The 18,864-nt window shown below is 42.6% G+C and overlaps 1 protein-coding gene across 2 annotated transcripts; it reads left to right on the top strand.

Annotated features, from left to right (window-relative positions):
* The first annotated feature begins 254 nt into the window (after positions 1 to 254).
* LOC121626481 (carboxypeptidase Z-like) lies at positions 255 to 9,752 on the top strand. 2 transcript variants are annotated; one of them, XM_041965021.1, is made up of 11 exons: positions 255 to 424; positions 883 to 912; positions 1,471 to 1,845; positions 5,311 to 5,535; positions 5,631 to 5,863; positions 6,866 to 7,027; positions 7,139 to 7,297; positions 8,067 to 8,202; positions 8,389 to 8,528; positions 8,648 to 8,747; positions 9,129 to 9,752. In XM_041965021.1, exons 1-11 carry the CDS (start codon positions 343 to 345, stop codon positions 9,485 to 9,487), a joined length of 2,001 nt encoding a protein of 666 aa, XP_041820955.1. In that variant the 5' UTR covers positions 255 to 342; the 3' UTR covers positions 9,488 to 9,752. The 2 variants fall into 2 exon arrangements, with proteins under 2 accessions (XP_041820955.1, XP_041820954.1); XM_041965020.1 differs by having other exon boundaries at positions 5,308 to 5,535.
* Positions 9,753 to 18,864: the final 9,112 nt, after the last annotated feature.

The following is an 18,864-nucleotide window of genomic DNA, read 5'->3' as shown; positions in this document are numbered from 1 at the left end:
AGCCAAGGGTGGACACTTGCACTTGAATTCATTTTATTCCAGGGTCAAAATCCTCCTGGAAACAAAAAGTCATCAACACGCCCGCGTGCTGCCTGTCAGTTTACCTTAAATACCTTAAAAGAGCGTCATATTCGCAAAATCTGCGTGCACATTTTTCGTGCACGTCTCCCTACTTCATCTCAGAGCCGTTCCCTCTGTAACTTGATAGTTGACCGTAATGCGTGGAAGAAAGTCGCTCAGAGGGGAGTTGAGATTTGTGCAGACTGGGGGAAATTGACACACACACACCCTCTGGCTGCGCGTGTGAGGTGCCACATCGAAACGGAATATAAACGGCGGAAAATGCGCATCATGCTGCCGCTCCTGCTGCTGTCGCTGGCCCTCGTTTCGTGCGCTCCTCCGCGCTGTGACCCGGGATTTCGAGGTAAAGTTTTCTCAGCTTCACGTGAACACACACTTTATTACCATGCGTGCGTCCGGACCTGCTGCCTGGACTGGACAGGGTTTATTTAACCGTGCAGACTCTGCAGACCCAGAAGCTGCCTTTCATGCAGTAAAATGCTCCTGTGTAACTCTGAGAAACTTAAAATGATAGTGAATATCATTAGGTTTCGGCCTGAAGCTTGTCAAATGCTGCCACTGTAGATAAAAGCATGCTTTTCCACATTAATGATAAACATCTATAAGCCTGTGGAAAACGTGGGACCTCTCATAACTTAATGATACCTTGTAGACAGACAGACATTTTAGAGGGCTGCTGAAGCAAAACCAGAGGTTGCTCAAGCTGTGTTTTGTAGGCCACATTGAAGCATTTACAGAAACCACTCTGCCATCTAGTGTCTACCACAGTGTCAGCTAATGACATACTGATGTGTCTTGCAGGACTGTGCAAGCCAACAGTGGAAGAAAAACGTAAGTACGCCTCGGACCTGGAGGAAGAGCGGCGTCCAGGCGAGCTGTTCGTCGTCCAGCATGTTGTAGCAGCAGCTGATCACCTCTCTGGACTGCCAGACTCATAAATCACAGCTCCTCTCTGGCTTTTTGAGCCTCATTTTTCACGCCGGACAGAGATCGGGCTCGAAAACAAAACCTCCCCAACAAGACAAGTGTTTGTAGAGTTACGCCCCTGTGGATTTGAATTGAGTCAGTGTTTTTTTGCAACAAAAAGGATGAGATCATATGTCACGCTGGGTGTAGCCTAATGGAATCTGGCCCGAAAGCCATAAGACCATCAAGTGTATTTTTAGATGATCAATGGCACTATGAAATATTCAAATTCTAATTTCCAGAGATAATAGAAATATTTGGGGCTCAATGATTGAAGACAGCCACAGCGAGGCTCATGATTAAGTGTGTGACACATGTCCCGATCCCTCAAAATAAGAATGGTGAAATTAGATTACTGTCGGCTGTTAGTAATCATTTCATTTTTAACGTGCCTGTCTGAATTTCTTCTTTTTTTTCCCTCAGCCAAATGCACAGATCTGCTATTATCCTACTGCGATGACATGTCCTACACTCAGACCATGTTCCCAAACATCCTCGGCCACAAGACCCGCGAGGATGCCGAGGCGGGCGCCGAGTACCTCCTCATGAGCGTGGTCGAGTCTCTGCTGAGGGGAGAGTGCAACCCCGAAATCCGCATGCTGGGCTGCTCTGTGCTGGCTCCGCGCTGCGAGAAGGAGAAGGTGATGAAGCCCTGTCGCACCACCTGTGAGGCCATCCGTAAAAAATGCAGCCACGCGTTCGAGGGGATAGAGATGGCTTGGCCCTACTTCCTGGACTGTGATCGCTTCTTTGTCAGTGACGAAGAGGGATGTTATGACCCGCTGGAGGGCCTCAGAGGTGAGAACAAAGTACAGTGTTACTGCTATTGTGAGCTTATCTTAGTTTTGAGCATCGCTGATTGTGTGTCTAAGGTTTGTACCTTTTTGTTTTCACCTGCAAGAGAAACACAGTTGTAGGCCTTTGAGCTTCAATAGAGCATTTTTCCTGAGCATGTTTTCAGCAGGCATCTGGTTTGCACACATGCTCATGTGGCCAACTGGAATGGCTTATTTCCCCACATAAAACCTCACTTACACCGGGTCCTGTGGCTATTTTCACGTGTTTTCATTAGCAGGCTACTCTTATAAACAACATCTTAATGCTCAGCAGAAAGGCAAACATTGTCTGTCAGTGTTTTCTAAAAGTGTTATAATTGAAGTTGAATGATGAAGTTGGACACAGGTTTCCAAAGATAAAAACACTCTGCTGCCACTCACAACACGCAGAGTATCATGTGTGAGCCACATGAGATTATGAACAGCAGGAGCTTATGCAGGGCATTTGTGTACATGGAAATAAAAGCCTAAAAGTTAAGCAGTGGAATGAACTACATTGTTTTAACCTTTGCTGCTTTACCAGTGTCTCACTCCACGTTGTGCAGAACATTTTCTGCCATGAAGAATTTGGGTCAGATGTCTGGCAGCAGGTTGGAGCTGCGTAATTATTCCCACATTCATATGAATTTCAAACTGATGTTCCTGTTTTGATATCACGTGACCCTTGAGGTCTTCAAGCAGTAATTGCTGCAGCTATAAAACATGTATGTAGCAGATAAAAGTGGGTCCAACACAGCAGGGCTACCGCACAGGGCCAGTTTGAGATACTGGTGCCACACTGGAAAGCAGCCTTTCATTAAATATCAATTTGTCAGAAACAATCAGTCCATTAATAATTAATAATCAGCAGCTATTTTCATTGTCTGAGTCGTTTTTCAAATGCCATTAAGTCTTCCAGCCTTTGAGTAAACTGAATATTTTTGGGTTCTGGACCCACATTGGCCAAAACTAGCAACTTGAACATGTCACCATTTATAACCAAAATATTTGGCAGATAAATCAGTAAGGAAAATAATCATTTGTTGCAGCCCTAGACCGGTAATTAGTGAAACTTGTTGTAAGTCGTCAACAACAAAGGCTCACTTTGACATTTGTTTGATAATTATTACCTTGTGGTTTTAACATGTTAAAATAACCAATTTCAATTTAAAGCTGCACGAATCAATATTTTTTTATTGACAATACATCAAATTACTACATATAATATGAAAGGGGTTGCTTGTAGAGGCAAATCCACTGAGAATTACCAGTCAGCGCTGGTGGTTTATTTAGCGTTTTAGCCTCTTTAAGCGCATTGTTTTGGTTTATTGCTCTCAGCTTTACTGTTTTGGTTCAGTCTCAGTCGCTAACCTTTGATTCAACAATTTTAGCTACCTGCCCAGCACTTAATGACAGACCAGCTGTATATGTTTAACAGCTGGACACTAACTCTGCAACATTAAGCAGCTAAAGTGCCAGATATTTCCCTCAGGAGTTGGTGGAGACCAAAACAGGACTAAAAGGAGACTGGACTTACATTAACCAACTTATCTGAAACAAAGCTTAAAATAATGCCTCAATTTGATATGTAAATAGGCAACTGTTTGCCATCACATCCACCATATGTGCTTTATAAGGTGATATTATTTCAATGTTGTCAGGAAAGCTGGGTTTAAGGGGAACTGAACCCAAATGCAGACACACAAGGGGGCGCTAGGTTCAACTAATAAATTTATTTAACTCAGAGAACACACAAGACAACCAAAACTCAGGGAACTAATGACTGACACACAGGGGTAACTGAATTAACACAACAACAACGTAACACAGGGAAAGACAACACATTAACACAAGACACATGAAAGCAAGGGACGAGACTATGAATAACTACCAATGAAATAAAAATAAAGAACAGAAGACGCTCCCGAAGGAGGAAAACACAAAGGGGTGTGAACAACGCGGCTGACTAACTAAAAGAACTTGGTAAGAGAAACTAACAACTCAAAATGCAATCCTAGCAAATGGAGGAACAAGAATCTGAATAACAAAAGTAAATAAACAGAAAATCGCTCTTAAATGAGGAGAATAAATCGGCTAAACTATAACTTAAGACAAGAACACAGAAACTAGATTATTATGTATCAAACAAATAACACTATGAAAAGAACATGGCAGGGAACGAAAACTAACGAGGGAAACGCAGACAACAATAAGGACGGGAACTCTACATAAGACAAGACATGAACAAAGACAAGAACAAGGCGATAAACAAACCAGAACTGTGGCAACTAAAGACAAAGTCGAAACAAGGAACAACTCAAACCTTAAACGAAACACGGACAGGAACAAAGGAAACGCAACATGAAACACTTACATGAAACAAGACAACACTCACTAGGGAACTAGGGTAGAACTATGACTATGGTGAAGATTGTTGGCAGCAAGGTTACACAGACAATGACCCGACAAAGACTGGGGAAAAGACACGGACTTAAATACACAAGGGAGGAACACTAATGACACACAGGTGGAAACAATCAGACAATCACACGGGAGGGAAAACACAGGAAGTAAAGCAACACCAAGACACATGACATGAACCTTCAAAATAAAACAGGAAGTAACAAAACCCAGGCAAAGATGAGACACAATGGGGAACTTAACAAATACAAACAAGACAGGGCAAGGGTAGAGACTGAGACAATACAGAACTTTAACATAAAACATGGCATGACTGAGACAATGGCAAGGATCAACAAGAGAAAACTAAACAAAACTGCCGTGCATGGCACGGGTCATGACAAATGTTGTGTTTACAACTTATTCTGCTGCCCCCAAGTGGCCAAAAAAAAATCCATTAATGCTGCTATGACGTGTTTTGGAGATGTATAAATCAAATAAATGTCAAAATATGAATGAATATGATGATATGTATATTAGGGCATACAGAGTAAATCCTGTTAAATGGGAAAAGTTAAGCAGGCAAGCTCTTTTTAAAGATGAAGATTGATCGTCTAATAACAGTTTTACACTGTACAGATTATGCATTTTAACCAGTAGTGAGAGTTTTGACAGATACAGTCTGGTGGAGCACATTTGAATCTGGCAGCACGAAACTTTAATATGTTCCATGTGATTTTGCTATTATTGGTTTCTGGAAGCAAGTGTGAATGCAAAAATAAGGGCCGGCTCACCAGTTTAATGTGTCAGCTGAAATGAGCACATTTGGCTCATCAGGCATTTGATGTTCTATCGACTTTCCACGCTCTCTTTGTGGTTTCTGCTGTACATACTGTACCAGACTCTTCAAACATCCTATTTATAGCCTGGCAGCCCCACAAGAATGGAGACAGCATATTTGTTTGATGGATCCAAAATGTGGCCGGCTGCCGTTAGATCCAAAAGCTCACTGATCAGACCTGACATGCTGCGTTTTTCTGTACAGCAGAGCAAGACGAAGAGGCCGTTGACAGCATGGAAATCCCTCCTCCTGAGGACCCCGCCACGGCAATACAGTTTAGCTACCACTCAAACGCTCAGATGATCAGCGTCTTAAAGAAAATTGAGGATCAATGCTCCGACATAGCGAGGACCTACAGCATCGGTCGTAGCATGGAGGGCAGGGAGCTGCTCGTGATCGAGTTCTCCAACAACCCCGGCCAACATGAACTGCGTGAGTAAAGCTTGTCAAAGTCTGTGTCGATAGCCTGCATCCTTTTTCATTATTGAAGAAGTTAGAAAAGTCGCTGCAAATGTGACCCTCTGCAGTCGAACCCGAGATAAAGTACATCGGCAACATCCATGGAAATGAAGTCCTGGGCCGCCAGCTGCTGATCTACTTGGCTCAGCACCTGTGCTCAGAGTACCTGCTGGGGAGCGAGCGCATCCAGACCCTCATCAACACCACCCGCATCCACATTCTGCCCTCCATGAACCCTGATGGATACGAGGCGGCTGCTTCTGGAATCCAGGACAATAACTACAGCGATGATGAGGGGGAGGTCAGTTCTCCACAGCTACACCCAGTTCTCCCTGTGAAGTTTGAGTCCTGTTTGCTTTGTAATAGATCTGGAAAACCGACCAAACATCCTAATAATCCGCACGCCTTTGTTCAGTGATAAACAGTGTGTGAAACACACCTGAGCTTATGCCATATTTAAACACCTTGTAATAAGAGTGCAGAGCATTTTAAAAATAGAAAATCAATGAATTACAGAACGTATTGCCCTTTGTTTTTAGCATGTGTCAAGTGTCAGCACCAGAGAATCAAAGTAAACATAACATTTGCCGTTTCCAGCTTCTTAAATGTGAGGTAATTCAACATTTTGTGTTAGTTATAGTTGCATTTATTGACTAAATAATCCATTAATTGAAAAAGGTAATTGACAAATCGATAGTGGAAATGATGAGTGGTTTCAGCCATAGTCAGCTAAAATACCTTGCACGCTCTCTCACTTACTGCCGTTATATTTATTTATACATCGTTTTGGCTTTGTAGACATATACACCAAAAAACTGAGGTGAACTGGTGAGTGAGACATCTTGATAAAACACACATTTCCATCCAGGTAAGAAGGTAAAAGAAGTCAAGAGATCTGACAAAGACAAAAGGTAAAAATCCAATATTTCACCGCAAATTGAGATCTGACATTGACGATAAATAGAGCAGAACAAGCAACACCTTCCACATAACAATCCTAAGCATCCCATCCCAAAACATCAGGACAATAAGAAGAAAGGCTCACTATCTATAATATAATGAATGCATATGTTGTATTTCATTCATTCTTGTTTTATTTTCAGATTAAAGGTCGATGTGGGCTTACTAACACAGGCATGTAAAATCACATAATCCCTAGATAATGTAAATTTCCTGCAGTTACTAAACGCATCACGATGTTGAAACCCAGTTATTCATTTAAATCAGTAAAGAAATAAAAGCTTCAATGATGAAAATTTGCTATCGTCTAATTTTCTGAAACACTAATGTGTGAACTCCACAGGGTCGCAGATATGATTCTTGGAACGTCGGCCAAAACAATGCGCAGAACATCGACCTGAACAAAAACTTCCCTGACTTGACGTCCATCATTCACGGCCGGCGCCGACAAAAGGGCTACCGCACCGACCACGTCCCAATCCCAGACTATTACTGGTTTGGTAAGGTACAGTATGAATCCTTATCCATACATGTGTGATTTTGCTGAACAACCGCTTTAAATTGAATAAACTTGTCTCATTTCTTGATCTGAAGAAGTCTTAATGCTGCGATGCAGGTTGCACCGGAGACTTACGCCGTCATGAAATGGATCCGCTCCATCCCGTTCGTGCTCTCCGCCAACTTCCACGGTGGAGACCTGGTGGTGTCCTACCCCTACGACCTGTCCAAACACCCGCTGGAGCACAACATGTTCTCCCCGACACCGGATGAACAGGTGAACGGGCCCCTTGAAACACGTCACCTTGAGAATAGAGAAATATTGATTGAAGTGCCTCTCCTTGCCAGTCACAAGCGAATCCACAAAAATAAAAGAAGGCGACAAAATAATTGAAGAAAAATGTATCATGGTGACCTTTCATAGATAATGGCTGCAGACAGTAACCAAAAATGGTAGATATTTTATAAACGTATAAATCTCATCATTATGAATGATTGGTCACAGTGAGCATTGAAAGGACTAAACTGGGACCCCATTTACACCTGGTATTCAAATGGGATCTGTATGCAGATACCTTTTCCGGACAATAAGGGGTCTGATCTTGCCTTTGCGGTTACACCTGGTATATTTAACGCGTCCTTGTTATCCTCCCTGAGATTGGATCTCTGTCCTCCAGAGCAAAACCTGCACTTGAGTAATTTAAGGTGGTGACAAATCAGGCCCAGACTCCCCTAAAAAAAATCACAGTTTTGTGAGTTGTTGAATTAGGGGAAACCTTATAAGCTTTGTGAAATACTCTGTACAACAAATTCTTAATTATTTGTTCCTCCTTTTAAATTCGGCAAATGGAATATAATGTAATACAGATCACATTTCAATAGCAGGTGGAAATGGGGTCTGCCGTTTTCACTTAAATGATACTAGTTATATAAATTCATATTTGTTTTTCCTGCATCCTCCTTTATAGACATATTTAAAAACATCTCTTCTCTCCCTGTGATGATCTCAACCAGAGAATAGTAACCCTCGGGTTTTTACTCTGCAGGTATTCAAGCTTCTTGCGAGAACTTACGCGAACGCCCATGAAACGATGTCCAATGAGCACGCCCAGTGTGGACCGTCTCGCAGTACCAGCCAGAAAGGAACTGTTAATGGAGCACAGTGGTCCAGCTTTGCAGGCGGTGAGCTGGAAAAGTGAACATCATTCCTCAGTAGCAGAGTTGCATGTTGTTTTCTAAAATAAAGATGAAATGTCAAGTGGAGCCACTAGAGGTCGCTGTGAGACCAGAAACAGCTGCCCCTGAGAGGTCAGCACAGCTTCTCATGGATGTCTGGTTGAAGCAGATTTGTTTTTGTCTCATGGTCAGGCATGCAAGACTTCAACTATCTCCACACCAACTGTTTTGAGGTGACCGTGGAGCTGGGTTGTGATAAATTCCCCCCTGAAGAGGAACTGTTTATCGGCTGGCATGAAAACCACGAGGCTTTAATCGCATTTATGGAGGCAGTAAGAACATTATCATGCTTATGGTTTAGTATCTGTGAATTTTTTATTTGCTGCATTCGAAATTATTCTTTGTAAATGACTACAAAGAATAATTGTAAATGAATTGTATTGTTCCTCAGGCCCATCGAGGTATCAAAGGCATTGTGAAAGACGAGGAGGGAAACACAATCAAAGGCGCGCGGATATCAGTCAGAGGAATCCGGCATGACGTTACCACAGGTAAGAAATGTTGGCTGCTAGCAAGATGCACCCTTTTCCACTGCGTTATCTTTGTGATACATTGGCTAAACCTATGACAGTTTGGTTTCTTGTGACACATTTTGCTCTGTTAAGTGACACTCCAGCCATTTAGTATCACACCCCCCTAATGGTTGGGGTCTTGTGAGAGATGAGACTGATGCAGCTCAGGCTGAAAATGTGTCCCATAATACAACTCAAAGCCATTTTTCATTATTACACACAACTGTAGGAGTTACTGCAATTACCAGTTTCTGATTGGCTGATAGCATTCAAAATCATAAACTTAGCATAGCCTTTAACTCAGAGATGTAAGCATGTAAAAGATGAGTCAAAACACTCCCCCTGCTTCTCCCTGCCCAGCTGAAAACGGAGACTACTGGCGCCTCCTCACCCCTGGCACCCACATCGTGGCCGCCTCGGCCCCGGGCTACACCAGAGCTATGAAGAAAGTCCAGCTGCCTCCTCGCATGCGTACGGCAGGCCGGGTGGACTTTGTGCTGCAGAAAGCTGCTCTAGAAGCTGACGTGCAAGAGGTGGACGACGCCATCCAGTCTATGGGCATCTATGACCGCTTTGACCCTTACAATCAGTACGAGCGCTACACCCTGATGGCTGATGTGAGCCAGAACCGCGAGGAGAGAGCAGAGAAGCCCTGGTGGTGGAACTACTTTGTCCTGCCGGGAGGGCCTGCACCAACCTGGCTGCTCAAACACTATTAGAGCTTGTTAGAGAATAGCATCGCTGTCTGCAGTATACACACAAACTGAATGTGCTGCTTTTTTACTGGTGTTACAGAAGAGTGTCAAAGCTAGCTGGCTGGCCTTCATGTTACAAGCTTTTGCCTACATGTGCTGTTTGGCACGAACGTGAAATTATAATGTAAGCACCTTACAAGCTATTGCCTTGACAACAAACAATTAATTAATGGCCATGATGAAATAAAAGTTGGCTAAAGACTATAACATTTACAGCAGAAATAAAGAGCTTTTATCTGTATACAGTCACAATGTGAGTCCTTACAGCCGCACCTAACTGCATTTTTCTTGTAAATCTCCTGGCAAGTTGCCTGTTTAGACAACTTTCAAACAACAAATGCTTCACAACAACATTAAAAAGACACAAATAAAAGTAAAATAATCATGCAGAGAAAGTGATTTTTAGGATGTAATGACACGAGGTGGCCACTAGGTGGCAGCCTGAATCAACCTCTGGTTCAAATCACTCCAAACAAGAGTCTAGCTATTCCTCCACACAGTGTACATCTAGCAGAAATAGTTTTGTGCAGGTGTGTGTGTGTTGCGCAGTTTATGCTGAGTCAGCTTTGTCTTTTAGCTTTTTGTTGTAGTTTCATTTAATGCAAATAAACTAAATGAAATGAGTTAAAGCCAGTGATCATAAGCTTAAAACACCACGTATACCAGAAGTTACACATCTTTAATTCTGAATTTAATGTATTACAACAAATAACATACTGTAAAAAAGCTACACCTCTTTGTAGACATTTTTTGAGGAAATATGTTTTCAAAGTATTTATCTAAATCTAAAATAGTGTTTGCCAGCCTTTCTACCTCATGTCCCTTTAAAATGAAGCACCTGGAGCCCTTATTACATGTGACATGTGTCAATAAGTTCAGCTGTGAGTAGTTCCACTACAGTGATTATCCTTCCCCTGAAAGTTTTATTTTAAACTCTTTTTAGAGGCTCAAGGAGGTAAGCAGAACAGAAGTTTTGTCTTCTTCTTCTTGTCTTGTGACTCTTCAGAGGCGTCCTGATCCACAGTAAACAGACTTTTAAAACCCTCTTTAAAGCAGGTGCACTCAACATTAATCCCTGTGTGACCTGATAAATCCAGGAAAATCAGTGCAACCTTTGTCACTATATAATTACATATCCACCTCCCACACACCTGAACAGGAAGGATGTTTTGTAAACTTAAACCTAATTTCTGTTTGTGTATGTTTCCATGTGTGAGTTTTATGAGGGAGGTAATCTGTGCCTTAAATACTTCCTGCTGCGGAAAGCTCATCTAGCATGTTTTGACTTGAAGAGTTACCTCTATAGCGTTTAAACCATGAAATCTATAGAATAACAGACAAGGAAGGAAGAAACTAAATAAACACTGGAGTATAATATATGGTCGGAAAGCTGAAAGAGGCTCTTTAAAAAGGGGATCGTCAAGGCTGGAGCATGAAAAAGCAGTTCAACAGCAATGGAGACCTGACTGAGAAGGTGAAAAGGTGCATTGTAGTACAAGTGCAAACAGAGGAACTGCTTGACAGAAGAGAAGATATAGCTAAAAAAAACCAAAACAAAAAACAAAAAAACAACCAAAACAACACAAATTCCCGTATATAAAGCACCAAATGGACAAACCACAATGAAAAGCAGTACAACATGGAGTAAAGTGTGCCAAGTCCCAAATCACATAAACAAAACAGCTCTTCAGATTTTTTTTTCTAAGGTCATGAAAGAAGCATGGGAAAAGCAAATTACCCCTCATAAAGATCGAGGAATACTATCGCGGAATCACAGAGAAAAGTCTGCTTAGCGAACTTGTTGACCTGTTACAAGTCAGCGAGAAAAACACACACAAAAAAAACACCAAGTTCCAGCTCAGGGGATTTACAAAACACAAACACATGATTTGGCACCAAGCTGGGCCGGCCAGAGGAGAGACCTCCATCTATACAGTGGATCTGGAAAATACTGTCCATTGTCCCAGCATCACACAACCGTCTATGGAGAGCTTTCTGTCAGATGGCATCAACAACGTCTTCTTCCAAGTATGTTTCAAAAACTGGGATTCATTACATGCTGTATGAGGCATGAGCTCTGTGGCAGTGGGTACTGTTGTGGCTGGGGAAGACAATATCTCCAATAGTGTTTATTGTACAGTGATGGAGAAATGCACTCATGGTTCAAGACACTGACGGCCTGATGTACAGTTTGAGAGACGCAACTCGATATTAATGCATTGAGAGTTTGGCATCATGGGGGTCGCCATCTTGGTTTTTTTGGAACCAGAAGTGGCCATATTTGGACAAGAGGGTGGAGCTGATGGATGTAGCTGGGCAGGAGCAGGGGGTTGATCTCACTGGGGAATTGGGGAGACTAAGCTGTTGCCATGGTAGGGATTTGTCAATCACACAGTAGCCACGCCCTAAATCGTAACCCCTCTTTATCGTCTATTTTACTGTAAATGGGACCAGAATTTATAAAATGAACATCTTACTGCATTAAGGAAGACTTGAAAATAGCAATTAAGACCGTAAACTTAGTAGGAAACTGTTAACTGAGGTGGTAAATCAAGCGAGAACAGGCTCATTTTCTCATATGCTTACATACAGACTTTGTTATGCAGCCGGTGATGTCGCCCCCCGCTGGCCGTTAGAAAGAATGCAGGTTTAAAGCTCTTCCACAAAGTTCACTTAGTGCATCTTGTGGCCTTCCTCAGCTGACGCAATTGTCCAGTTGCTATGTTATCATGGTTTGGTTTGTTATCATGTGACCGGAGCATGGGATTTTAATGACAAAACAAGTCCATCCATCCATCCCAAACTGTTTCCTGGCTCTACAACGGACCGTCAAGCTCAGCTCAAAGACCTGGAGAGCAAGGCATGAAACAGAGTCTGCACAGGAGAGAAGTAGTTGGAAAGTCTCAAAATAGAGTTAATCTGCTGAAAACAAAGTACGTGTTATATTGGAATTTTAGGGATACTGCTCAGATTGTCCTTGATTTCCTCTTGATTTGCACTGTTCTTGCACATAGTAATTTAAAAGCTTGGCCTTTCTTTCCGCTGGACAGGCTCCCAGATGCTCAGATCTGACTCATTTGTAATCAGCAGTTCAGAAGCCTCAAATGTAAAGGCAGTGATTACATGAGCAAAGTGGCTTTATTCATGATTTAAAAGCTGTTGCCATTTGCTTCGATGCAAAAAAGGCTCTCAGGAACCAGATTAATATATGATGAGCTGCCCAGTGCCCAGTGTGGCATGGAGAGATCCATAAGATATTCGAGTAGTACATCAAGTGCATGTTTAATGATATCAGTTAATGAAATGTCATTTTATGTGTTTGCTCTGTAAGAATCTCACAGGTGGATTTTTGTGAACTGTTAGCTTTTATGAGAAGCCTTAAATATTGTAGGTGCAGGTACAGTTAGTAGATCTGTCAGTTAAGGAAGAAAAATGCCACAAATGAACCCTTTCTAGGACTGTTGAAACTTGTCTTTAAACCAAACACCGTGTCAAATGGGGCCTGCGCCTCTCTGCATGTATGAGGGAGTGACTGGTTTTATTTGTCACATGTTCCTCAGTCAACATACGACAGTCCCATGTAGGATTGACCCTGTTTGCTTTTTCTGGGACCGGTTCCTCGAGCCGCCCAAGTCAGGTGGGGCGCTGGGTCACCAATTACTTGGTGAGGCTGAGAAAGTAGCATAGAGCTGCCCTCAGCTGCCATGTTGTATTAGCATCACGCTGCTGGCGAGTAGGTAAGTAACGCCTCATTTCAGTTCAGTGAAGCTGCTCTCTGTTCTCAGAGGAGCTCTAATACGCTTATGTCCCTACTCCAGATCAGTTTGTAACTATGACTATTCATGAACGCTCAGTCCACCATGTGAATATAGTGCCACCAGGTGCCAGAGTCACAGCAGGAGGCTACTTCTGTTTCATTCATTTTTTAACGCTCTCATTAAGGGATTTTAGCACAAATGACAAATGTGCTGCACTTAATATATGGACTTAAAAATATGAGGCTGTCACTTTTGCATATCTGTCATTCCCTCCACTATTTGTAAGCACATTTTGCATTTGCAAGAGCCAAAGAAAACCACTTAGCCTCAAGATGTTTTTATGTTCAAGTCGCTTTACTGTAAATGGACATTTTGCTGATTGTTTTGTATTGTGTCTTAGGGGTTAAAACACTTGGTAAATGGTAATTAAGAGGCTTAGAAATAAACACAGTGTGAATCCTGGTGGCACATGCCATCAACAGCTGGTGTCTTCCAGCCCTTGTTGGAAAATATGTCACTTCTGCTCCACTTCCTCTCCACATCTTTCCTATCAGCACCGTAAGATGATTATCAAAATGAATATTGTTGAATGAATTTTATCATTCTGCAGAAATGCGCCATGGTCCGTCAGGACCCCTTTACAGGGTCGCAAGATAAATCTGATCACAGCACAGATTCAGTCGCTCAGCACCTCGGTTGCTTGCTAAACAGATCGTTACTCTGCACGAAAACGGTGTGTTTTACCATTCAGCGCTCAGTCTCTCTGGTGGAGTTTGTTCCTACAAATGCAAGCAGTAGACAGTGAATTGGAAGTAGACGCTGACTCTGCGGGGAGTAGCTTTAAAGATACAGTGCAAGATTTGAAAAACAAATGTTTCTCGTGAACAGCTGCAGGCGTTCCAACAGCATAAATAATTCTGCTTTCTCCATTTTGCCAAGTCCAAACTGAACGGCTGTAGACCATGAGAGAAATGTGAATTTATATTTAATAGGTATTTTGTCTTACCTGCTAACAAAGTGAGCATGCATGAGGACGCTACACTTCGCTGATGAAGGCCTCAAGGTTTTGATTTCCAAAAGCAAAAGTTTTTTGGATGCAATTGTCTGAACTAATTCTGATTTCTTTTGCTTTCACTTGTTTCTTTAAAGAAGCCATGATTGGCAATTCCCTGCAACAGGTGTGTGCTTTAGAAAGGTTAAGGGTTAGGGTTAGGGATTGTCTCCTAGCTTCTCGAACCTGCGACAGACAAAGTAGCAAGAATGAGTCTGGTTTGAGAAAAAGAAATGGCGCCTCTTTCAGCAAAAAATCTCAGTGGAAAAATCCTCCGTTCATTCATACATTTGAGCCAGATTTATTGCACATCAAGTGAAAACCTTGCCTGCTCTTGAACATCACGCAGCACTTCTGTGTCTTTGTGGCTCTCACTATATTCTCTTTTTACGATCCTTCCAGGGGAGATTCACTGGGCCCTGCCAAACTCCCATAATTGCAAAAACAGCATTTCATTTCCTAATAATGGCTCAACGTCAAGTTCAATTCAGTCTGCTTGTTAAGCGGCAGCAATTACCGAATCGTACATGTGCAGACAACTCCTCCGGTGGGTGATAATAAGCTACTTTCTTTGTTACAGACCCTGAACAAACTCGTGGGGTGGGGTGGGGGGAACACGTGAAGCAAAGATAATGCGACCAGTCAAGCGTGAGTGTATACAAAACCCCGCCAATCGCTCCTGTAGAAAACCCCTCAGCTATGACAAAAGCAGGTCCAACTGGGTTAAGGTGATTCCACTTTAATAGTGCGGGGGTCCCTCGCCGCAACAGAACGTAACAATAGAAAATACAGCTGCTCGTTTGCGAGAAGTCACTTCCTTTTGAAAATAAGAGGCTGCGTCCGGGTTGATTGACTACTGGTGTTTATGAACAGGGGAGGTACGTTGAGGATTTGGGGGGTTTCTTTGTTGCGTTTTTCTGTTGGTATATTTGGGGTTTCTCCTTCAGCGTGACGGTCAGAGGTCACCGTACAGCACGGCCACACGGGCTTTCGCTTGACCCGCAGGCTCAGATGAGGAGCCGTGTTTGTTGACATGTTCCTCCTGAGTTTGGTTGTGTTCGTTTGTTTGGATTTGTTGCCGTAGCGCTCTGATACTCGCTCGTACTGAGGGATCAGAGGGGGGATCTGGACGGAGGTGGCTTCTGCTTGTTTAGTCCTTGTCACGCTATAGGCCTTTGACTGGCGGAGCAGCACAGGCTGAGCTTAGAATGAGCTCTTTATATGTAGAGAGGCAGCGGGTCATCTTCCACAGAGTCCGCCATGTTGCACCGCCATGTTTCTACAGTAGCCCAGAAAGCGCCTCTAGAAAGCGCCTGTCACGTATTCAGGTTCATGCTAGGAAACGGAGGGGTGAGGCGAGGGGCATTCAGTTAGTTGTGATCTGCAACCTCACCACTAGATGCCAGTAAACGCTACACTGTGGACCTTTAACTAAACAGAACAGGTGAGTGAAATATACATCAGCTAAATAAGAAAAATCATCCACGTGGAAAGAGATGTTTCACAGCACTTTTGGCCTCTCCAGTTCTTGGTGACTACATAGCAGGGCCTATGGAGGGGCCTGTGGAGGGGCCTAACTTATGTCTTTGGTGTAAGGAGGTACTATCTGCTCTTCTTTACCTCTCTTTCACTTGTTTTCTACAAATCAACAGCATATGAGCACATGTTTACTCAAATAGCACAAGGATCAGCAGCGTCAGACCCTGAGCTGCACCTACAGTCCTGACATATCTTCCCTGTCTCTTTCTGTATCTGTGGCCAAGTGTATTCAAACTAGACAAGATGATTTATTAGTTGTGGTCAGTCTGAGCCCATGCAGTGATTTATTGCCAGGTCTGAATTCGCCATCTTGTCTTATCTAATTCTCCTGGAGTGAATAGAAACAGGCCGAGTCCGCGCAGTAGAGACGCACTCTGACAGCCTCTGAAACATAAGAGCGACTGATTCTGGACAAAAAAAAATGAATAATGGAGCTGAACCAAAATGTGATGATTCGTCTGACTGGAGGAAATGTCCGTGTCCCAATTTAGACAGATGGGATTTTAGCTGGGAATAATTGTATAATGAGAGAGCATTTTTGTGAGGACAGTCGCATCTTAAAAATGGTTTATCTTCACTCCCCCCTGAGCATGGACGTAATACCTGATACACCTTGATATATTTTGGATTCAAGCATATTAAAGACAGCAGATTTTTGCGTAAAATAGAAAAAAACCTCCATTTTAGCAAAATGTGATGTACTGTGTTCCCTTTTAAAACAGCATTTTTAAGCAGGACAAGACATTAAACTGTAAATAAAAGGTATTTTAATTGAAGGAGAGAAAGATTATTTGATTTGATAGGTTACAGGTGTGTCGTTTGTGACATTTTGATTTGGTTTGGACTTCCTGTTCCCACCCACCTGGGCATGACACTGCCCAGGAAGTCACAGCTTTCCAGGAAGTGAAGCAGTTCATTTATTGGGCTCTTCAAACTTCTGCCATTCTGGATATTGGTCGTACTTTTCACCCAAATGTTACACCTAACATCACAGGTAAGACTGTGTGCTCTTCCTTTATTCTTTCAGCAGCTTGGTCACACATTATCATTAGATTAGGTTGGATTCTTAGCCTGCTAGTAAGCACATGGTCTGCAGTGGGTCAGTTGTTTGTGGAGCTGTTCGGCCCAGATAACTCTGGTGTTACGCTGCGTGGAATAAAGTGGCAGCAACACAAACGTGGGTTGTTTTTGTCAAAGTCTTCTGGTGGAGTAAGCATCAGAAAATGTGCCGCTGTGGTTGAGATTTGAAATCACACAGTGAGAAGACTCCCAGGCTGTGGGATTGATCAAGTCTGAGGGCGTGTGTTTAGGTACTGACAGTACCTGGAGCTTTTCCAGTGTATGAATATTAATATATGGACTTTCCTGCATGGAGTTAAATTCATTGTGTCAGAGAGTGGGAATATATTGGCACATTATCAGGTGTTGCATTACACCGCTTTCATATTCTGTGTCTCTTCTGGGCTGCGGGCCTTGAACTCAAACTTTGAAATGACCTTGAATGTTCTCGTGTGTGTGTTTGTTTGTGTGTTTCACTGATGCATTGTTTCGACGATTTGTCCGGCGAGTCCTTTCTCATAAGCAGCTGCTGTTGTGGACTTTTTTAGAATATCTGCCTTTGCCTTTTTTCCTCTTCTGGCTCTGCTGGACTTTAATTGACAGCACCTGTGTGATCATCGTTAGTGTCTCGTTAGAGTGCAGGAGTGTGTGAGGGCGTGCATCAAGACAAAGTCTCTGTGAAATTATTTTACCTGCAGGAGGATTTTGGTGGACAGTTAAGTGTGAGTCTTATATTTCTAATTGTATGTAGTTTAATGATTTAGGCTGCTCTGTTGGGCCATCTTCCATCACTTCCTGTTAGTATAAAACTGTAAAGTATGTTGATTTCTTGTATATAAACTGCAAAAAAAAAAAAGTATACTAGAAAGTTTAGTATGTGGTACATGCTGTGTACAATTAGTATAAAATGAGGACAGAGTGGTGCAATGTGCCATTGTTGGGAGTATTTGAGGGCACAACATTGTGCATAAAGACATAAAATGGGTGACATGTTGCACTATATAGTAAATAGGGGGTGATTTTGGACGCAGCCTGGGTCCAGGTGTCTTTGCAAGCCACCATTTTTACCAGTGTGGAATTTGAACCAGCAACCCTCAAGAGTCTGTTCCTTTAACAACTGAGCGACCACAGCCTGTAAGAATACAGCGCGTGTCACTTCTATGGCCTGAATAGGTTTCACTCATGACTGATGTTATGGTCTGTACAGTATGCACTGAGTAATTTAGTTGTTTTTGGTATAATATTACAGAACCAGGTGTTCCAGGAGTGCACTGGTCCTGAATTCAGTATTCCACAGGATCACGATGCAAGTTATGTTGCATAGTTGCATAGACCGAAACCAACAATGTATTGATCCTATGAACAAGTGTTTTCTGTGTCGCCAAAACCTGACACCACGTGTTCCTCTGTGAAGTAAAGCTCTATTGTGGTTCAAAAGCTGTTACAAACACATCAGTGAGCTACATCATCCCACTGGCAGACATGTTCCATCCCTGCGATAAACATGGCCACTGTACTTTATTCTGGGTTGATGCCACATGCACCATCCTGCTGCTGTAAATACTCAGAAGCGGCACATCCACTGACACTGACAGCGGTGGCAAACAAATTCGTTTGTTTTAGGAAATTGTTTAGCCCTAAAAAAATAAAATGACATATTTGTGAACCATTTTAAGGGATTTCCATCTTCATTAGAACCAGCGGGCTCTGGGCTGAGAGCCAGAGACACATTACAGAAGCTGAGAAATGTTGACAGATTGACTCATTGTTGGAGGGATTTGTTGAAAATAAGGAATATATCAAGAGGTAAGCCTAACCCTTGATGCGAGATACTGATCTTTAAGATGAAATCAAATGCAGTTTTTATCCAGCATTTTGCTTTGCTTGTGCCTTTTTAACTGTGTAAAAGAAATTTCTTCTTGGCAATGAAATAA

This window comes from Chelmon rostratus, chromosome 23, assembly GCF_017976325.1.
Source record: "Chelmon rostratus isolate fCheRos1 chromosome 23, fCheRos1.pri, whole genome shotgun sequence".
In the NCBI taxonomy this organism is placed as follows: Eukaryota; Metazoa; Chordata; class Actinopteri; order Chaetodontiformes; family Chaetodontidae; genus Chelmon; species Chelmon rostratus.
The sequence above is the reverse complement of the archived record's forward strand: the minus strand, read 5'-3'. Positions and strand labels throughout refer to the sequence as shown.